Source organism: Pteropus alecto, unplaced genomic scaffold (assembly GCF_000325575.1).
Source record: "Pteropus alecto unplaced genomic scaffold, ASM32557v1 scaffold131, whole genome shotgun sequence".
In the NCBI taxonomy this organism is placed as follows: Eukaryota; Metazoa; Chordata; class Mammalia; order Chiroptera; family Pteropodidae; genus Pteropus; species Pteropus alecto.
In genome coordinates, this window is record NW_006434709.1 from 8,876,213 (window position 1) to 8,898,879 (window position 22,667).

The 22,667-nt window shown below is 33.5% G+C and overlaps 2 protein-coding genes across 5 annotated transcripts in view; one reads left to right on the forward strand and one right to left on the reverse strand.

Annotated features, from left to right (window-relative positions):
- Positions 1-671: 671 nt before the first annotated feature.
- On the reverse strand, positions 672-18,987 carry PEX13 (peroxisomal biogenesis factor 13). Its single transcript, XM_006909571.3, has 4 exons — positions 18,740-18,987; positions 8,409-9,103; positions 5,412-5,537; positions 672-3,260 (listed from the first exon to the last, which is right to left on the reverse strand). Exons 1-4 carry the CDS (start codon positions 18,829-18,831, stop codon positions 2,962-2,964), a joined length of 1,212 nt encoding a protein of 403 aa, XP_006909633.1. The 5' UTR covers positions 18,832-18,987; the 3' UTR covers positions 672-2,961.
- Positions 18,988-19,126: 139 nt separating this feature from the next.
- PUS10 (pseudouridylate synthase 10) overlaps positions 19,127-22,667 on the forward strand; it is a 58,131-nt gene continuing 54,590 nt past the window's right edge. Inside the window, exons 1-2 of one of the 4 annotated variants that reach the window (XM_015587568.2) lie at positions 19,127-19,268; positions 22,303-22,443. In XM_015587568.2, the coding sequence (XP_015443054.1) occupies positions 22,318-22,443 (126 nt within the window). In that variant the 5' untranslated portion in view covers positions 19,127-19,268; positions 22,303-22,317. The other 3 variants (XM_015587566.2, XM_015587567.2, XM_006909572.3) reach the window with 3 other exon arrangements.

Sequence of the window (22,667 nt, forward strand, 5' to 3'; positions counted from 1 at the left end):
ATAAAAACTATATAATATGAAAGGACATTTCAAGACAATGCTGCAAAAACAAATTTTTGTGCTGAATAAATATTCCACTGTGTTTTTCTAAGTTAAGCTGTTTTGATATTCAGCAAAATAATTTAAAACTACATTTGGCAAAGTCATACATACAAGTAAACTAATTTTAATTTTTAATTAATTTTGTGTATGAATTGGAAATTCTAGACTGAGATACATACTTTGTGACACTTTCACAGGATGTAAGAAGTTAAATATACATGGAAAATTTTACAAAACATGTACCTACCATAACATCTTACTTTTGATTGTGCTTTATATTTTTAAAAAACACTCTCATGAGGCAGATGAGAGTGTTTTCCCCAACATTATCAATGAGGAAATTAAAAAATAATGTGAGTTAAATCTTATAGTAAGTAGTGGTAGTGTCCAGATTAGACTCTAGGTCTCCCAAAACCTAGGTTTGTGGTCTTATTTTTATTTAACTCACCTTCTAGATAACTTTTATATAAATATAAGTCTAATATTTTTCTTTAAATCACAAGGAAATAAACAGATACACTGATTTGCAGTAGTTAATATACACGATGATATGAAGAAAAATAGAGACTTTTTTTTATAGCAATTCCAATCCTGAAAAAAGAGATAACAGTTTATCTTCAAAAAGTCAATCAAGTTTAAAGTACTTTTATTTGTCCAGTAAAAGTAACTTCACAATCTATTAAAAATAAAATTTTAACTGCATTCAATTTATGTTCTTTTTTCCATTAAAGAAAACACAAGATAAAGGACAGCTATAGTCAAGTAAATGTAAAATTATGACACACTGACAGATAAAATCAAGAATCTAAATAAAATGTTAACAAGAAAATACATAGTCCTCTTACTTTTTCCTTTCTAAACTGATAAGATACAAGAAAAAAATCTGTAAAGAAAACCTGTTTATTGTAACTTGTGACTTATTATTTTATTTAATTGAAAATATTTTGGTTTTAGTTAGTAATTTCTATAAAATAGTACTCCTTAAATAAGTTTCTAAAAATAACACATTGGAGCCTTGAACATTACATTTAATCTCATCCCAAAAAATTATACTAAAACTAGCATAATAAAAAAGGTTATAAAATTTCTTATTCCAGTCCTAAATTCCTTTTCTAGAATTTTAATAAAAAAGGAATTTTCAAACACAAATAGTTAGCAGTCAGATAATGAATATTACAATTTAGCATACTTAACCAAAAAAAAAAAAGAAGTGAAGCTGTTTTGTATTCATTCTATGCTATACTCTTCTCCCTACACATCTTTAATAACAGTTACAAATTCTATCGTAAAGACTCACCTTACGTAACCTAACTAGTGCTGACTCAACATTTCACCTCTACTTCACTTACAGCATTCTATTCAGATGTCTCAACACCAAATATAGTAATTTGTTTTATCAAAAATGTTTCAAGAACAAAATTTCCATAAGTTACTCTATAACAAAACAAAGCAGAACCTCTAATTATAGAACAAAAATAGAAAATAACACATAAGAAACTTTATTTCAACATGAAGACTAAGTAATACCTGGGTGTTAGAAAAGTAGGTTTAAGATAAGTAAATTTTATTATCTTATTACTTTTTTCTGCACATAGTCAAAATTTGTATTTTAAATATGTTACTTATTATTCTGTTATTTCAAGAGAGGTTCCCCAGAAGCCTTTAGTAAAGTTCTATGCTGAGTATATAGTTCGTTTCTATCTGTTTTAGTCTGAACTGTTCTAGAATTACTTATTTGGTGAATAGAAAGTCTATAAAACAGAAAAATACTAAATCAATATCAAATGACAAGTTTTCAACAGTATCTGTGAATGTATTCTTGTACACCTATAGCCCTGATAGTATTATTTTGTGGTATGATCACAGCAAGTATACAAATTTCCCAATTTTGTGAGGAAATACTCAGTGTACTGAAATTTAACTGCATTTAAAGTCATTATTAAACATAAAACAAATCAAATAGCATTATCATATGCTCAATGGCAATTCAGTATTTTATTTAGTCTCAAGTAGTAAAAACTAAACCTGAAAAAATGTGTATTTTTAATGAACAGCTTGTATATGGACTTTAAAAAATTATACTAGTTAGAAGCAAAGAATCTATGAAAAGATTTTAAGTCATTACTGCTAGAACTGATTATAATTAAGCACAAACTCAAAGGACTTGAGTCTTAGTTGGAGAAAATGAAATCTTTCATATATTCTGATTCGTCCAGGATGAAAACTAGTCCTATTGTAAAGGTATAAAAAATTTTTGATCCTCAAAAGAAATGAAAATAATCTGTAAGAAAGATTACATTTTTTACCAGCAGGAAAAACAATTAAGGGGTAAATATCACTCTAAAACCATCTCCTTTACAACGCTTCTAGTGACCTTTTCAAGATAAATTTTAAAAAATACAATGAAAGATATTATCAGTTGTTGGTGGGTGAAAACATATTACTGCCTAAAGCAAACCCAAGACTGGATGTAATACAGATCAGAAAACTTTTATTATTCAATTTAAAGTTGTAAAAACATTAGCCTTTTTGCCTGTTCTCGTATGTTTTTTTTCTGAGGATTCCAAGACAATTCATCTAGAATTTTAAAAAAGATTAATGATCTCTACTGTAACAACAGTGTATTCTATATAGTTCATCAATCTTCCTCCTTCAATAAACACAGGATTTTAAATAAGATGAAAACAATAGCAGTAAACATAATCTTAAAATCTAGGTGAAACAAACATCCTTGTGGTCTAATAACATGTAAAATGCAACCAGGTCATTAGACCAACATACTAGTGTACAACTTTAATAATTTCTAGCAGCAAAACACCTGGATGAGCCATGAATAAATGTGTTCATTGGATTGCAGAATAATTTCTTTGTAAGAATTTTTTAAAAGTATAGTTCAACTGTACGCAAACGTGAAAGATATCAAAGGTCTTGTTTATCTCCACTTTTTCCAGTGGAATCAGGTGCAACTGGAATCTTACTATTTTCAACAAAAACAGATTCAAAGGCAGCTTCCTGTTCATCCAAAGAATCAGCAGCTGTGGCTCCTTTAATTAGTGTTGTGTTGGTCGAAGATTGTTGCTGCTTGGAAATTTTACTGGATTCCACTGTTTTTCTACCTCTTCTTTTACCAAGAATTTTGACATAATTAGCAGGTATAAGTCCTGTTGTTTGACCATCAAGACTAGCCAGAAGCCAACCACGCACTTTGGGCTGTTGTTCTGATGAAAGAAAAGATAGCTTTGTAATTATAACATACTTTGGAGGTTCCATAGAATATTCATAGTAAAATTAGTTAAGTGCAATCTGTGTTACACTTACACAATAAAATATATAAACAAATATATTTTAGTATATATACATATATTCAAAATCAAATGATGACAGGCTTAACAGTTCTAGGTTCTTTATACTTTATACTTTTTATTTTATACTTGCTGGATATTTTTTTCAACCTTGAAGAACATAAAGTTTATATCAATTGGTCCATTCACAGGAAAAGGAGATTCAGCTTTCCCAAAAGCTAAAAACTAACAAACGTATTTCATATTTTAAATTGGAAATTAAGAAAATTAATTTCTTATTCCTTCTCAATAGGATTAAGAGTAATAATAGAAAATAAATATATACCTTCAGATAAGCCAGCTTTCTTTATATACTTTTGGCCAAAATATAAAATTCATTCTATGCGATTGTGATGAACAATCCTAAATATAGTGAATGTTAATTTTAATCTAAGATGGGCAAAAATGAAGACCTCCATTATCTCTAGCCATTTGACAAAAAGTTAAAGGCATGAATCTAAGCTTAAAGTAGGAAAGATTACTTACCATATTCAATTTTGTATTTTGGTATTCTCCCATCTATTTTATCTATGCCTTTAAAAGTGGTTTAACTGTTACAGTTTTAGTTCAACATTATAATTTAGGCACAATATGACATTTTTATGTTGAATATGCTATACAAAAATGAAACAAATTAACCATGTCTGTGACTGATTTTGTTCTAAGTATGCATACTTTAGCAATTGGAAGCAAGCAAAGAAGCAAAGCCAATGTTAAGAGGCAATATAACTAGAAGAATAATCTGATATAACTTTTTTTCTGAATTATTATAATGTAATTGAAAAAACCACACTTGATCTTCTTTATTATGTATTTAATTAAAACTAATTATCTATATTGGTGTCTAACAATAAATCTTAAAAAGAAATTATTCTTTTTAAATCCAAAACAATAAGATGCTATTTCCACTAGAAATAACACAAGAATACCCAGAAGCCTAGGTTTTGTGTATGAGGGGATGAGGGGCAGAAATTTAGCCAATTTGATGTAAAATAGTCACTTATTTACACATTAACAATTTGAACATTGAAGGTATTTTTTCCTTAGGTAGAGAGTGACTAAAACCAATTAAAGGCTGCCATTAGTGGATCACATGAAAAACAGCCAAAGTAGTTAAAAGTACAGGTTCCGAAGTCAGATAAACCTAGGTTCATAGTCCAGCTCCACTACGTCTCAGTTTTGTGATACTAAACAATTTACTCAGAATTCTTAGTTTTCTCATGCCTAAAACAGGGACAAGATAGTAACAGGACCTACTTCATAACATAAGGAGAGTTAAATGAAATATGTAAACTGCCTTGTACATAGTAAGTATTAATGGTTATTATTGTTACTAGTATCTTTACCAACAAAATGTGACTTTTCATAGCAAACCTGAATCTCTACAAACACACAAAAGATCTTTTTTTTTTTTTTTTTTTTTTGTAAATCCGCAGAAATTCTGATTGTTACTAGGGAAAGCTGGGGGAAAAAAAAATCCATTTTGCCTGGAGCCATCAAAAACTATTAGTGACCTGGTCCAAAGGTAAACCTGAGATATGTATAAATTTCATGCTGAGGTTCTTTTATATTTCATGACCAGAATTCCTAAAATAATCACGATGGAATTTCTAAAGTGAACACTATTCAAGTAAAAAACAAAGTAATACCAGCCCCAGCAATCAAAGACCAATAGGGATACTTAAATGACAACAGATAATTTCTTTGGTTTGTTAGATGTGTTAAATTTAGTGTTTACCTGATGTTTTTGTGTGGGATTAACAGTTTGGAATTCAAGTGTTTAGAGTTTAGAAGACATTACATAAATAAAATCTTTCCTTATCCCATTGAAATATTACTGAACAACTCTGCTGGGACATTTCTCCCCCACTCTCCAGATTTGGAAGTTCTAAATACAAACAGAAGAGATCCTAGTAACTACTTCTGACTTAACTAACAATGAGCAATATTCTTTGTTACAGTTTTTAATACTACATTTACAAATTCTAAAAATTCACAGATAATTCCAATTTATTCATGTTTTATTACCTTTGAGAGCTAAATTCAACATATCACCAGCACGGAAAGAAATTTCTTCTTCAGATACAGCAGTAAAATCATATTCTGCTCTAGCAACTACATGGTCATCCTCACCACTTGCCCAGTTGGTGTTGTCTATAAACCAAATTAAAAATGAAAATCAGGTTAGTAAAATTTACAGAGAGAAAATATAGATATTTCACTGGCTGTGGTTTGCAAACTGCATAAATTTATTGGCAGAGAAAAGTCACTCCCCAAAGCAAATTCCATAATTAACAATATGTAAAATCAACGATATATTCACTAGGATATCTATTATGAACTTTTTCCTTTTCTTCAAGCTCAAAATTCTAGCTTCCCTACTTTAAGCCAGGGGTGGGCAAACTTTTTTCTATAAAGGGTAAGATAGCAAATATTTTAGACTTTGCAAGTCATGAGGCAAATTGAAGATATTGTATAGTTATTTATATAACAAAGATAGAAAACAACTTTTCCATAAATTTTTTAACAAAATTCAAAATGTAATAATTTTTTAAAATAATATAGGTCTACTACTAAGAATAATTGACTATTTGGGGGGTAGGATAATATTTCCCTTAATTGGAGTTTAAAGGCAATGTTTTCTACCATTGATATCAACTGCAAATGTTTATCTGTTAATGCTCATTCATAATGAGATTTTAGGTATTTCATCTTTGAACATTTTTTCACAGAGAGTACTGACAAATTCTGATATCAGTTCACTGAACTTGTGGTTTTAATTGAGCATATTCGTCCATGAGACTAGAGAATAGAATTCGAAGTTCTTCTTTTGTGATTTACATTTTACCATGTCATTACATTAGAGATTAATCACTTCCAAATGAAGAGTAAGTGGAAGCTTCTCAACTGCACAGTTCAATGGACTTTGAAATATGAGAATTTCCTCTATAGTTGCACAAGGTCCCCCAAATACTGTACTCTTCCTTCCTTCATCTCCTGCTACTCTCACTTAGCTCCATTCACACAGGCTTCTTTGCTGTTCATGTGACATGCCAGGCACACTATCACCTAAATACCTTTACACTTTTGCTGTTTCCTATGCCTCAAATACTTCCCTTGAATAGCTGCAGGCCTTACTCTCTTATATTCTTCAGGGAGGCCTTCCCTGACTGGTGCAGCACTATAACCCCACTTCCTACCTTTGACTCTGCAACACTCTTCCTTGCTTTTGTGATTTTCCTATGGCGCTTTGTACCTTCTGACTTACTACAATTGACCCTTGAACATGAGGGTTAAGAGCGCCAACCCCTGCACAGTACAAAATCCATGTATAGTTTTTGACTCTATAGTCAGCCCTTCACATCTGCAGATTCATCAATCGACTGTGAATGAAAAATAATAGTATTCTTCTAGCTGTGGTTGGGAGTGTGAAAATACTGTTTTCAATCTGTGGTTAACTGAATCTGTGGATGTGAAACCTGCAGATATGAACGGCCAACTATATTTATTAAAAAAAAAATCTGCACGTAAGTGGATCCTAAAATTCAAACCTGTGTTGTTCATGGGTCAACTGTATATATTTTATTTAATTGCTTATTGCTGTCTCTCCTGAGTAGAATCATATGGGCAGGGATTTTCAATGTTTTATTCACTGCTATAACCCTAGCTCCTAGAACTGTGTCTGGTACATAGTAGGCCTCAAACAATATTTACTAAATAAAACATTATTTCTCTAATAACTCAGATTTAAAGATCTAGGGCATTTTGATTCCTCCTTTCCCTTTATATACATCTAGCCAGTAACTAAATCTGTTGAATCTATTTTATCTATTTTGCTTTCCACACACCCTAGTTCAGTATATCATTATTGCTTATCCAGTTAAACACAAAGCATCATAACTGATGTCCCCAAATTAATAAATATTTATTAAGCACTTTCTATGTGCCAAGCAGGTTGTTAGCTTTCAGGATACAAAGATAAACATGACCCAATATTCTTTATGAATCTTACCAATTTCAACCTGTTTTAACCTACACTGACCTATCCAAAACACTTGAGACAGACTGACCTCTTTAGAACAGTTTATATGTGTCATAAACCTGCTTAAAAAAAAACAAACCACAAAAAACAAAAAACTATCCTTTCCTTACCAAATGAAGGTTAAGACCTTCCATTATTAGCCTTCAATCTAATTTCTCAGCCTAGTATTTATTATCCTTTTATTCTGTACTATAGCACAGCTGTTGAACAAATCTCATAGTTCTATGTACTTCTGTTCAGGCTGTTCCATCTACTTGGTCTTTTATTTCCCCTACCGAACTGATGAAATGTTACCTGACCTTCAAAAATCTAACTTAACTTCTTCCTGAATACCAAGAGCTGAAAAACAAAATTAACTCCACTTTTCTAAATTGCGATAGCACTGTGCCACTTGATAGAGAAGGAGCTTAAATGGGCCCAGTTTTGTTTCTCGTTCCGCCTTATTAAAAACATGACCTTGGGTGAGTGACTTCTCTGTTTTGTTCCTTGTAAAATCAAGAAAATTCCTATCTCTTAGGGTTGTTTTAAGAATTAAATGAGATAAAACACACAAAATTCCTAGCAGTGTCTTGCATGTAAAAAAAAAAAGCTCAATAAACCTTCTATCTCTCCCCAGGTGTCATATTCCTTACCATACTCTTTCTGCTTCTTTACAATTACCTGTATATGTCTTACCCATCTCCCCACCAATAAGTTTTAGAAAGATAGGGGGATTATGTTCTATGCATCTTTATATCTTCCACAGCATCAAGTTCAGTACTCTGTAAACAGTAGTTTGAAAATGCGTACTGTTATACTGAATGAACAATGAATAAATCAATAAGCCTGTTGTTGCTATATATTCCTCTTTCAGTTTTGAAGCTTTAACTAAAAATATAACTGGACCAAAATATTAAATACAAATACATATAAAGAATGCTAATTTAACAAATCTATTCTTGAAATTTGTTATGTGGTTTCTGAATCCATTCTCTTACTCTTACCTGATATTTCATCACTGTAGGTAGATAGCAGTTTCCAGATGAGGTAAGGACCACCAAGGATAACAGCAAAGAATAAGAATATCGGCCAAGATTTTGCTGAGTTAGCTGCTCTATCCTCGGCACTAAGGCAAGCCACAGTTCTTTCACTTTCTGCCCATAGGTCCTCATTCTCAGAGCCTCTTCTTAAGCCTATCATCCACTGTAACCGTCTGTAAAGATACCTTATAGTCCTAACTAATGCAAAAGCTGAAAAAACCTTTGTGAAGTGTATTTTTAATCGGGAAAAATGATTCGCTACATCCAACACAGCCCTAAAACTGTTATAGACAGCTGAAAAGGTAGCATCCATCATCATACTGACAGAGGCAAATGCATGCACGATACTTTCAATGGACTGAAATGCACCTCTGCTGCTTTCTTCAGCTTGCTGAACAAATCTACTAGGTGGAAGATCATCTACACGGAGGCGGTTATAGCTTAACCCATTATATCCATAACTATAAGGGCTATAGCTTCCATAAAACGAATTTCCATAGGCACCATATCCTGATGAAAATGAGCTGTAAGCAGGTCTGAAAGTGTTCATATTGCTACTTCCTGTCTGCTGTGATGGCCTTGGAAGAATAGGTGGAGGCACTCTGCTAAGTGTTGGTTGTCCAGGTCTTGTCAATAAAGTAGGACCCAAATCAGCAGATCTAAAACCAAAAAAGATTCAAAGTAGTAACTTAAACACACAATAGACTCAATTCAAATTAACTATTAAACACCTCTTACATCTACGGTTATGATAGATTCTACTGAAGATGTGTTAAGAGTAAGGAATAGCTTCTAACATCCAGTGCTTAGAATTTCAGTCTTAAGACAAAATTAGTAATTTTGTCTTAACTATTTTCTTGTTTACTTATGCTGGCATTATTAGTACTATCTTCAACCTATAGTTTCTTTTTAAGACACTTGTCTATTTTGTCAGTGTTGGTTGCTAGATATTTGTCCATCTTTGCACCTAAGTGAAATTATAATTACTATAGTTTTATAATAGATCTTAATATCCAATAAAACAAGTCCTCTCACAATGTTGTCTTCAAGAGTGTCATGACTATTTTACTCTTTGAATTTCCATATTCATTTTAGAATCAGAGCTTAAAGTTCTAGAACCCTCTTCTTCCCCCAAAACCCTGAGATTCTGTTTTGTATTACAATGAGTATGCAGGTTAATTTGAGGTAATCAACATCTTTATAATAGAGAGTTTAAACCCACAAATACAATATATATATTCCATTTACTTAGGTATTTTAAAGATTTTTCTGAAAAATGGTTTTAAAAATAACTTTATTAAGTCTTAATAATGTTTTATAGTTCACTATATGGAGGTCTTTAGATTTATTCTTACATATTAGTTTTTTTAAAATTTTTGATGTTTTTGTAAATGGTGTCTTTCTCAAAATTTCACTTTGTTGCTGTTATGAAGAAACAATTGATTAAAAAAAGTATGGTCCTTGTACTCAGTAACCTTGTTTTGGATTCTTCTTTTGGATTTTCTAGAATTTTAAGGATTTGCAATCATATTGTATGTGAATGTTGACAGGTTTATTTCTTCTTTTTCAATTCTTAACACCTTTGATGATTAAGGTTTTGCGCCTAGGACATGAAGGCTGCTAAGGCTACTATCAATCCATGACATCTTTAATCTAATATCAGAACCCGAGATGATTTGAAACTAGGCTTCTGTTTCTGTAAGGGCCTATCTACTTCTTTTATACCCTCATATCCAGATATATCTTTTCAGAGTCTTAATGCAAAGTTTAGGTAATTTATCAGCACCTCTTCTTAAAGGACCTCTGAATTCCAATCACGCTTTAAGAGTTTGTCAAAAGTTCTATTCAACTAGCTTCTCATCATCTTAGCTGCTTTTTCTGGAATAAGCAGAAGCTTATATGGGAAATTTACTTGCTCACCTTTGTAAATGTCCTTTCTTGGATCTGGGCTCCATAAACCTTTTATCTTATTTGCTCTATAATGTCTGCAAGCAGATATTTTTATATTCTGCTTAGCTTTGCTACTTGTCCCCAGTAGGGTTTTTCTTTGTTTTTAATTACTTATTTTGCCATCATCAGAAGTCCTTCCCACAATTCTTTGTCTATACTTTGTACAGTATCATGTTTACATGTCTGCTTCTTCTACAGGTGAGCTCCTCAAAGATTCAGTTTTCCTCATTTCTTCATTACCTACTATTGTGCTTACTATATAATAGGTACTGATACAAATACTATGCTGGAGTCTCTCATTAGTGGATATTTAATGTACATATTTTACACAGACTATTATAGAGATTACTTTTTCTTAGTTTTATGTTGTTTCATAAATTGCAACGAATATATTACTTTAAAAATTACAGAGAATTAAATGTAAACATTTAATAAGAAAAAAAGTTTCCTCTTCCTCTTCTCTTGTTTTAATGCTATTTATGGCATACACTAGTATATTTAGTGTGCATGTATAATCCTGCTTTCTGTTACAACCAGCAAAATAAGAATTAAATGGGCCTATAACTTAAAATAACGAAAGATGTATTCTCAGTGCTGAATGGGCAAAAAATGTTCCCCATCAACTTTTAATTTTGAAAAATTTCAAGTAGAAAAAATACCTGAAAGAAAAGCAAAATAAATATCCATACATGTTCTATTTAGAATCAACAACTGCTATTATCGCATTTGCTTTCTTTTTCCCTTTCTAGTCTTCTAAAAATTCTTGAACTATTTGAAATTAACCTGTAGACTTGATATATTACTCCTAAATACCCTACCATGCATTTCCTAAGAATGATGATATTTCATACACAACCATAATACCATTTTTCCATTTTTGAAAATTAACAATTCCATATCTATTATCCTATTGATATTTATATCCATTACCCTGGAATGTCTTTATTTAAACAGCTTTATTGAGATAAAGTTCATGTACCATAAAATTCACCCATTTAAAGTTCAAAATTTAATTTTTTTATATATTCACAGAGGTGTATAATTATCACCATATGTAATTCCAGAACATTTTCATCATCCCCAAAAGAAATCTCATACTCGTCCCATACTCATTAGAAGTCACTCCCCATTTCCTGGTCTACCCCCAATCCTAGGCAACCACTAATCTACTTTGTCTCTATAAGTTTGTCTATTCTGGACATTTCATATATTGTCAATTATTGTTATAGTCTATGAAGTTGCTGCAAACATCAATGAATTAGCAAATATGGAATCACTGTTCCTGGGAACACTAGACAGCACTTCAGCACTATGCTTAGAGGCCATTTTAAAAGAGCAAAATCACCAACAAAAATGTGAAAAATGTGGCACTAAATAGATTGTGAAAAGGATCCCTGTTTACATTATGAGAGCTGAAACAAGAAGCCAGAGTACTGATTTGTCAACCTCAGCAGGTATAAGCACTTCATTCCTTTTTATTGCTGAATTATATTTATCCATATATCACTCGATGGACATTTGGGTTGTTTCCATTTTTTTGGCTATTATGACTAATGTTGTTATGAACATTTATGTACAAGTTTTTTGGGGACATATACTTTCCTATCTCTTGGGTGTATATATCCACGTGTGGAATTGCTGGGTCATATGGTAACTCTATGTTTAACCTTCTGTAGAACTGTCAGATTGTTTTCCAAAGCAACTGCACCATTTTACATTCCTACCAGCAGTGAATGAAGATTCAAATTTCTCCACATCTTTGCCAACACTTGTTTTTGATTACATCCATTTTTGATTACATCCATTCTAGTGGATGTGAACCGGTATCTCATTGTGGTTTTGATTTGTATTTTCCTGATGTTTGATGATGTTGAGTATCTTTTCATGTGCTATTGGCCAGTTTCAGATCTTCTGTGGAGAAATGTCCACTCACATACTTTGCTCATTTAAAAGATTAGGTAACTTGCCTTTTTCTCAGTGAGTGGTAAGGGTCAAAATGTCTTTTATTTTATTTTTTTTAATGAAAAATTCAATAAAGGCCCATACATCGCATTTGGTTATTTGTCTCCTTATCTGATAAACTAAAATAATCCATTTTTAAAAAATGTCCTTGACTTTTTAAAGAGTCCAGCCAGTTTTCTAGAATGCCCTGTATTCTGGATCTGTTTCCCTAAAATGTTGTTTAAATGTATCTCTATCATCTATATTTCCAGTTCAATTAAAGATTGCATCTAAAGGTTTGATTAGAATCAGGTTAACATGTTTGGCAAGAATCATTTATGAGTGATATTGTTTACTTTATATTTTATTATAAAAGATGAAACAAAACTTTAAAAAGAATCAGCAAACATATTGTAGTAGTATATTCAGGTTGTAATAAAGCAGCTAGCTCTAAAGTAGGAATAATAATAGATAAAACAAAGAATAGGCATATCTAAATGTATGGAACAGAAACTAAACAAAAATGTAAAACGATGAGGACAGTTTGACCAACTCAATTCTGGGTCTAGAAGCAGGCAGTGACAGTCAGGACTTAGGCTTCCGGGCAATAACAAAAACTAAAAGTGCTCCACTCAAATGAAACTATTTCATTGCTTGAGGTTGAGAGCTGGGATGTACCACTTTTCCTCTTAAAAAGAGATTACAAAATATGCTGAGAACAGTTTAGGATTTTTAAAAAGTTACAGAACTAAGAATGGGAGAGGACTCTGATAAGGCCTCAAGCCCAGAAAAATGAAACAAGTTAACTCCCTGACTTAATCTCTGATATCCTTAATATAAGATACCATTTTTATACCTGATTCTTACAGGGAGATAAGTACTGAGGGGGCAGGTAGCGGCAACAGGAAACCTACTAGACAGATAGAGGTAAATGTAGATGAAAGGAAAGGAGAGAAAACAGAACTCAAAAATTCCTACTCAAAATGAACATTTCAAAAATGCCACACGCATGAAAAAAAAAAAACCCACAAAGAAATCAAACTAACAAAAATCAACAATGAGAATGAAAACTCACTCACGGAAAAACTATATATATATGTATATATAGATATATCTATAGATATATCTATATCTATATATATATCTATATATGTATATAGATATAGATATATCTATAGATATATATATACATATATATCTAGACAAAGATTCTAAATATGTTTAAAATGGTCAAAAAGATAATGAAGCAATAACATCTATGAAATAAAAATGGACATGAAATAAAAACATGTGAATGTGAAAAGAATTTCATTACAAATCTTAGACAATGCCTACAACTGCAGGGATTATCTTGCAACTACGAGGAAAGAAAAAATTAGTTGTTATACACTAAGGTACAGAGTGGAAAAATAGAACTTGGAGAATTCCACCTTGAGCAGTGGCATTTCAGGTAATGAGACTAACCCTTGCACTGATACAACTAGAAAAGCTAGAAAAAATATAAAATTATCTGTTTAAAGCATGAGAGAACAAGGCACTGAGGAATTATGGAGCCAAGATCCAGGAAAAAGAGAAAACCCAAAGAACCCATTTTGAAATGTTTCTCAAGGGGCAAGGGCCAATCCTGGAAGAGTTGGCTGACAGAATGAGAAGCTGAGAAGAACTTTTAATAAACTCCTTGGGCAAAAGAGACAAAAACTAGATTTCAGAACCCCCAAAGAGGAGGGCCAAGGTAAACCCTCACACTTCAGACTAGGACCTGAAAGAGAAATATGCTAGAAGTAAGGGTTAGAAGATTTACAGAAAATAGACTAGCCCCGGTAGGAACTAAAACCACAGTTTCAAATCAGCTCAAGTCTTCATTCAAATGACCCTAGATTGCTAGTGGCCCAAAGTGTCTGTCAAAAGTAAAACTCTCTGGAGGAAAGTACCACCCTCAGCCTCAAATCATCTTAAATTCTCTATATACGATGTCCAGCTCTCATTAAAAAATAACTGGGCCTATATGATAACAAAACTACATGTTAAAAAAAGAAAGAGCAACATCAGAAAATACAGAGATCCATCAGGGATATAGATAAGGGAGTTATTAGGCAAAGACTTTAAACAACTATGATCAATATATTCAAGAAAAAAAGACAAGATTGAGAGTTTTCAGCACAGAATAGAAATTATAAAGCGGAACTAAATAGAAATTCTAAAACTAAAAAAATAAATATGTGAAACTCAATGACTGCTAATATACGAGATTAGACACACTGAAAGGAAAATATCAGTGAACTACAAGAGAGTTCAGAAGAAAATACCCAGAATGAAGCATGAGTAACAAAAAGATACACACAAAAAACAGTGTCAGATATGTTGTACAGTGAATATATGTAATTTGAGTCAAAGGAGAGAAAAGACGGGCAGAAGTAATACTTAAAGAGATAGTGGCTGAGACTTTTCTGAAATTAATGAAAGAAATCAAGTCAGATTCGGTCTCTGAATCCCACCCAAAATAACACAAAGAAAACCAAAGCGAGGCTCAACAAAGTGTAACTGCTGAAAACCAAAAGCAGAAAATTTTGAAAGTAGCTAGAAGGAGAAAGAGATTTCTTTAGAAAGAGTAAAAATAAGATAGAGATGGCTGAAACTGTCAGAAAGCTGACAGAAAAAAAAAAAAAAAAAAAAGGAAGCCAGGAAAAATGTAGATCTTTTGATGACAATATTAACAGATCTCTATACTTCTGGTTAACTAAACAATAAATGTCTTAATAATCCAGAACAGAGTAAATCATTTAGGAATATATATGCAAGGATCTGAAAATAGCAGAATTCAGCATTGTATTTTACAAAATAATCACAATTAAGCAAGTCCACCTAGAAATGCAAGCATGATTCAATATTAGAAAGTTGATACAATAAAGCACATTTTCATATTAGAAAATAAGTATGACCTCAATAGATGCAGAAAAGTCATTCATAAAATTTAATACTCCTTCATAATAAAAATCTGAGCAAGGTAGAGAGCTAGAAGTTCAATAGGAAACCTATCGAAAACAAAAAAGCAAACATACTTATGAGACATGAGAAGTATTCTAATGAAAGGACCAATATAAGGATGTTGGGTATCTATGCTGGCTTATTTGTAAATGATAAGATTGTCAAAATGGAACACGAGAGAACTGCAACCAAACCACAAGAACAAATTAAGTTTGAATTATACTGGATATAACACACACACACACACACACACACACACACACACACACACACACAATCATAAAAGATAGAAAAGGACTTTATGGAGATAATTACCAAACGTTATTTAAGGCAAAAAATGTCAAAATTTTCTCCAATTGTACCTTGTACAATATTTATAGATGGACTTACTTGATCATTAAATAAAATTTCCAATAAAATATAAAGTTCCAATAAAAATTCCAGTCTTTTAATAAAGGCTAAATGTAACAAAGGCAATTTTGAAGAATAGTAATGTGTGGAGGCTCTTGACATACCAGGTATCAAAAGTTATTATAAAGACAGTGTGATGCTAGCATAAGAATAGACAGACCAATAGAACATATCAAAAAGTCCCAAAACAGAACCATATATTTAGGAAAATTTAATATGCTATATAGATGGCTCTGTATACTAGTATGGAATAGACAAATAAATGGTACTGAGACAATTAGTTTATCAACATGGAAAAAATTAATTGCCTATTTCGCACTGATTTTGTACAACAAAGTCAGTTTCAGGTGAATTAAGATATGAATGTGAAAAGCAGAACATTTAAAATAGAGAAGTTTTCCCTCATATGAGGAGAAAGGATTTCTTAACCAAGATACAAAAAGTACAAACAACAAAATATAAAAATATTGACCATATTAAAATTAAAAGCATCTGTACAACAAAAATGAACATGAATATAAACAGACAAGCCACAGACTGAAAGATATTAAAAACATACAAAGAAAACAGGATTAATATGAACAACAAAGTACTCATACAAACTGATAAGCAAAGATAATACCAATAGAAAAGTGGGCAAAGATATCAACAGGAAAACTCAAATGGCATAATAAACATTCAAAAAGATGCTCAATCTTATTACTAATGAGAAAAGTGCAAATTAAAGATGAAATAATTCACATCCATTAGATTGGCAAATACAGTACTAAAAAATACCATCACCGAGGGAGACCAAAATTTTGCCACCCCAAAATGTTCCTTTTGGGATATTGATTAAGCTGTTAAGGAACAAAAGACGCAGAATCTTTAACCTTCCCCATAAATGCCTAGAAGGAATTTAGACTGTGGACCTGCTCCAAGAAGGAAGATATCATAGATAGCTATAGTTTAGTATAAACTAATGTAGGAGACAGGGAGGAATCTAGCAAGGCCTACAAGTTCTAAGTCCTCTCAGTATGGCCTTGCTAAAGATGGCCCAGCAGACAACACTTGCTTTTCCATTTCCATGTGAATTGCCTTCCTCCCCTTTAAAAGATTCAAATCACCCTCCCCAATCCCTTCTTAGTCCAAAATGGCATAAACCCCTCAATTATCCAATGTGTCTTTAGGTCTCATATTTTTCGACACCTCCACATGTACATCCATAAAATATTTTAGATATTTTTTCCTGTTAATCTGTTTCTGTTAATTGGATTATTAGCCCACCCAGAAGAACTTAAAAAGGTGGAAGGAAAAGTTATTTTTTACACCTTCACAGTATCAAGTGCTGGAAAGAATGCAGAAAAACAGAAAATCCTCTAGTGAAAAGTAAAAATTGGTATATAACCACTGTGGGGCAATAGCCAGTACTTGAAGATAAGCATACCCTTATACCAAGCAATTCCATTCCCAGAAACACATCAGAAAAATCTCTTAGAAATATGGACAAAAGAGAGAAAGGCACAAGAATGTTCACTACAGCAGTTTTTAATATGTAACAACTAATACGGTACTACATACAACAGGGCAAACAAATAGTTTATCCTACAGCAATTAAAATGAACAACAGCTCTATGTATGAACAAGATAATCTCAAAAAAAAGTTTAGTGGAAATAGTTTGCAAAATAATACAGTTTGAATTTATCCATCTATCGTACATACAAACCTAAGTACTAAATTTTAAAATAAAGTATAAAAACTATTAAAGTATATAAACTATTATTAAAATAAAGTATAAAAACTAAACACCAAATAGGGACAGTAGTTACTGCAGGTAAAAAGAATGGGAGGGTTTATCTGTTTGAGTGATTTTTATTTTTTAAAAAATCTGAGGCAAATCCGGCAAAATCTTATTATTTCTTATAACTGGGAGTGAATACACAAGTATTCATTATCTTACTCTCTACCGGTCTGTGTTTAAAAAAAACAATGAAAAAAATGGAAAATAGTTAGTTTTACATAAATAGAACTTTAACAGATGCAAGAATAAAACCTCTCTTCCAAAGAGAAGTCCAAATATTTTTAACAAGTCAAATAACTCATAAAAACAGTAGTAGAAAGTGTCACCCCAGCTTAACAGCATAATTAAAGCTTATTACTTGTTAAATATCTATCATTATTAAATTAAGTAGCTGTTGTGTTCAAGCATCTTAGCATTTAAATAAAAGATTACAAGATTTTGGAACACAGCACATTCCAGTGCATTGGGGATTTTGTGTTAGGTGATGTGACACTGAGTCTCTTCAACTGAATTAAGATGTCTAGATATACCCAACACAAAACACAAAAGGCTGTGAAACTTTTATTATTTTTGAGTCGTATTTACGTTTAATAAGGATTAAAAACAAACACAGGCCTTAGAAAAGCAACACACTATTTTGCACACAAAGGCCATTCACAGGCCTCAGATTCAGATTCCCGCTTTAAAGTTGCTTCTCAAAATCTCTGCCCGAAGCATTGCTGAGTTATGCTAGAAAAGAACGCTAAGTGTATGCGGCTTAGGTTCCAGACGCGTAAAAGAGACCTTTTAGGCTTTCGCCAGCTCCTCGACAGATTGTTGAAAACTTTAGAGAGACTTTGTTCCCCGTCGAGCTAGAACTGGACAAACTCCCGTACACTAAAGATCAAAAGTCTAACGTTTTACCGGGGATCGAGCGGTACGGTCAAGGTGTTCTGCAAACAGAAAGAGGCAGAAAGCCGCCCCCTTTATTCCAAGCAGCGTGACCCAGAGAGGTACCCAGGAGCTCCCTGGAGAACTTCGCTACCGAGAGAAGTGGGGTCACAAACTGCTGTCAGATATCGAAATTCCCCTCGTAGCCTCCCCGCTCCGGCCCCACCTCTACCCCCACAAGATTGGGGGCTGGTTGAGGGGGAGGGGTAACCTCGCCCCAACAACGGCCTCAACCGCCTCCTGCCAAGTCTCCGCTCCGGCCCACCACACTCGCGGTCTATAGTATCTCACACTCACTGGAAAGTGGAGCCGGGTCCTGGGCCCGGCCCGGCCCCCGGAATTCGGCGGGTCTCCCACGGTTTCGGAGGAGGTGGCGGCTGGGACGCCATCTCCTCCGCCTCCACTCGGCTGCCGCTGGGTGCCGGGACTCTGCAGGTCCGGATGCACCAGCATCTCGCGCGCCAGGCACAATGGGCAGAACACCGAGCCCTCCACCCCGCCCACTCGTCCAGTCAGGACGTGGGTTGTGGTTATGGTGCTTTGCCAGCAAGGACCAGAAGATAGGAGAACGCCACTAACTCTTGGGGGAGAGACCCTCTCATTTTATTTGCTCTAGAAAGAATTTCCAAGTAAGGGCTCATCGATATTTCTGGCAGCGGCTACAATGCCTTACACGTCGTAGTCCCGTGGAGGCTTCTCTGAACTAGTCCTGCTCAGGCCGGGAGTGAAGCCCTGCTCACTTTTACACCCGCGAGAGAGGCGTGGCGCGTGGCGGCAGACCAGGCAGTTTTAGTGATTTTTCTACAAACAAGCAGGGGACAGTTCGGTCAGTCCTCTCGAGAAGGGACTGGTACTTTCGTTCTAAAGCTCTCGTTTCCTCGGGGAACAGAATTGCTAGACGCAATTGGTGCGCTGTCTTTAGTCTTCCCCGTTCTCTCCGTAAGGGGTTAAATCTCAGGCTCCGGCGTCGTGGGAGAAGGTGAGGTAGGGAGATCTGAGGTGAGGGGGTGCGGACTGGGTGCAGGAGAGGAGTGTGGGTTGAGGGGATCTTTTTTGTTTTTGTTTTTCCTGCGGAGAGGCTTTGTTACCAAGGAGGAGTGAGTGGGAAGTTTCTTGGAGTTGACCGAAGGGGAAGAAGGTCTTGCTTGGCCAAAAAAGACTTGAGGTTAGATCTTGGGTGAATTCTCAAGAGTTTAGAGTAGATTCTACAGCTGTGTGCATCGATAGCGAAATGTAGTTGTAAGTGCCTCCTCCTTTGGAAATCCACACCCCACATGCACCACCACGAGACAAGTGACACCCTTCAGTATGGAATGAGTTTTAAAAGATAAAAGGACGTGAGACAGCCTGGCCATTTTGATGGGTTTTCAAATGCCCTACTGCTTCTCTGTTTGCAGTGAATGGTTTCTGTAATATTCTGAGAGGTGTAAAGAAAGTTCATCCTCTCCTCCAGTAAACTAGAGACTGGGCTAGTTACCATTGGTTTGTGGAGAAGGGACTCTATCCTTTAGGGATCCTGACGTGCGGAAGGAGGTTCTGTTGCAGTGACTTGTTCCAGTTCCTTCTGTAAAACAAACACGTAAACGAAAAGCAAAAATCTTAACAAGAGAAACCAACAATGAAAACCTTACTATATAGGATATGTTTTTCAAGGGCTTGGTTTAAAAAATAATACACCTCATATGGAACAACTGATTTCTAATGTTTTACGAAATCCTATCATTTCAGCGCTGTAATTAAGATAAAACAACCAAATTTAAGGCATAAGGCATTTCCTTCATTTAATGTTAACGTGTTAGAGAAGTTGCTAGATTGTTGCTAGGTAAAAATGATCTTGAGAGGTTTGTAAGTTCGTTCAATATCATACACAAAAAGGTTTTGTTTTATTTTTATTTTAAGACTTTTTCACACTACTCTGGATGGCGGAGGGGGGGCGGTGCGGTTTCCTAATTCTCTACAGGTTTGGGAACTTCTCAGAGCTGAGAGATTGTAATGTATCATTTACTGACTTTGCATGATACCTTTCTTTTAGTGAACCTATTGGAGAAATAAACATTTAAGCCAAAGGAAAGAAAGTATACATTTAAATAAAACTAAGTATCCAGGGAAATCTTTGATACAAAGTGTATTTTCTAAACATTTATCCACTTATTTTTTTGAGAGGAGGGGTTATTTGTTTCTCTGCATTAAAAGGTTAATTCTGAATTAAATGAAATCCTCGACTTTAACTAATGGAAGGGGAGAGATAAAAGGTGAGGCAGCGACAGTTTCTCCGTGAGGGGAGTGCAGTCAGGGATGCACTTTAAAGGCTGATAATCAGCCCCTCAAAAAATCTCTACCTTTTCTCATCATCAGACTAGCAGATTAAGAGGACTGGGAAAGGATTTAGATCATTTGTCAATAATAATGACTACACGGAGCTTCATTATGTAGAAGGTGTTGTCTGCACATTCGGTGTACTTTCATGAAAATGCCATGGAGTCCAAATTTACTTAAGCAACCCTAAATTAATGTTTCCTAGTCTGGGTTTCTGAAAGTTCTCTCATGTGTCCGGAAAAGCCTATTTTTCTTCTCTTCCTCTCCCTGCCAACTCACATATTCACCTGAATTAGAACCCAGCTAAAGACAATCTATTTTCCACAGTCCTCCCTGTGGAACTGATTTTTATGGTGAAGAGTTCTGTATAATTATATACCTGTCTTCCTCATTATTTTGTCTCAAGGATCTACTCTTGATAAGTGGCTACAAACATTTAGAAACTTGCAAGTAAGTAGTGGGTTTTAAAGGGTTGGAAAACACAAACTAAATCTAAGGAACATATTTCCATAGTAAGAAGTTGGTAAGAGCACCCTCCCACAAATTTTAAGTAAATTTATTTTAATTATTAAACTGCACAAATTAAAAGATACCACTGTCTTGTATTGGTGTAACCACAGTTATACCATACCACAGCATTGCCATACAATCACTGTTTTATAAAACATTTTCTAGTTCCTCATTTTAAAGTAATGTGGACTGATTCATTAATCAGAAGAATATCTTTTTTTTGCCAAACAGACTGATTGGGTAATTTAAATTTTAGTTCCCCTCCTTCCTGGCAACAAGAGAGTTAATTGGATCTCCCCCTCCTCCCACCTCTCTGTGTAGTATTTGTTTCTAAGTGAGTTTATTCAAATTGCAAAAAGTAGCAATTTGTTTCAGATGACAATTACTCTAAAATATTTTGTATTTAATTTGTTTTTGTTGGAGGTTTTACTTGTGCATGAAAGAAAAAATTTTCTCATTTTACTAATGGCTGTTATTCAATCAAAGTAAAACTGACATTTTTGGATCTACTGGTCAACTTGTTTTAAATATTTGACTGCTTAACTATCATTAAGGTTAGATAAGTATTATGTAGATTTATCTGATTATTTTTTGTAGCAAACTCATTTTTGATTTTTAATAGGAAAAGTTTATTGAATTTACTGCTCTGTTTTCTCAATACAGAATGGTACAAAATAAAAAGCAAAATTTTACACTATACTTTTATTTTCATTACTCTTCTCAGAGACAACCATTCTTTATTATTTTTATTTCTTTTGATTGGTTTAATTATATTAATGTACTTTATAATAATCCAGAATGCTAAACTAAATTCCTCGACAATTAGAAACTTTTACCTGATTCCTCTAATAGATCTTCAGGTTTATATTTCAATATGCATATAATGAAAGGGACATTATTAGAGAGTTATGAAATTGTTTTGTTTTGTTTTTTTAAATAAAAGCTAATTTCTTTTCCTAAAGGTGATGATATATTTGTCTGTGAAAGTAAAACACAAAAGATGCTCATTAGTGTTATCTTTTATTTTTTTCTAGTTGTAATTATTCATTATGTTTCCACTGACTGAGGAAAACAAGCATGTGGCCCAGTTGTTGTTCAGTACTGGTACATGTCCAAGATGTATCTTCAGATTCTGTGGTGTGGATTTTCATGCACCTTACAAACTTTCCTATGAGGTATTTTTTTTTTTTTAAGTTAAGAAAGTTCCTCTATTTTTAAATGAATATCTGTATATTTGAGGGCAAGTATGTATTCATAACTTATTAAATTGAAAAAACTATAATAAAATAATTATTGCTAATGCTAATTTTGGAACCTCCATTACCATAAAAATATAAGTTCCTTCTTAAGTGATTGTATCTAGTATTTAATATAGGGAGATCTTTGCAGATCAATTCTC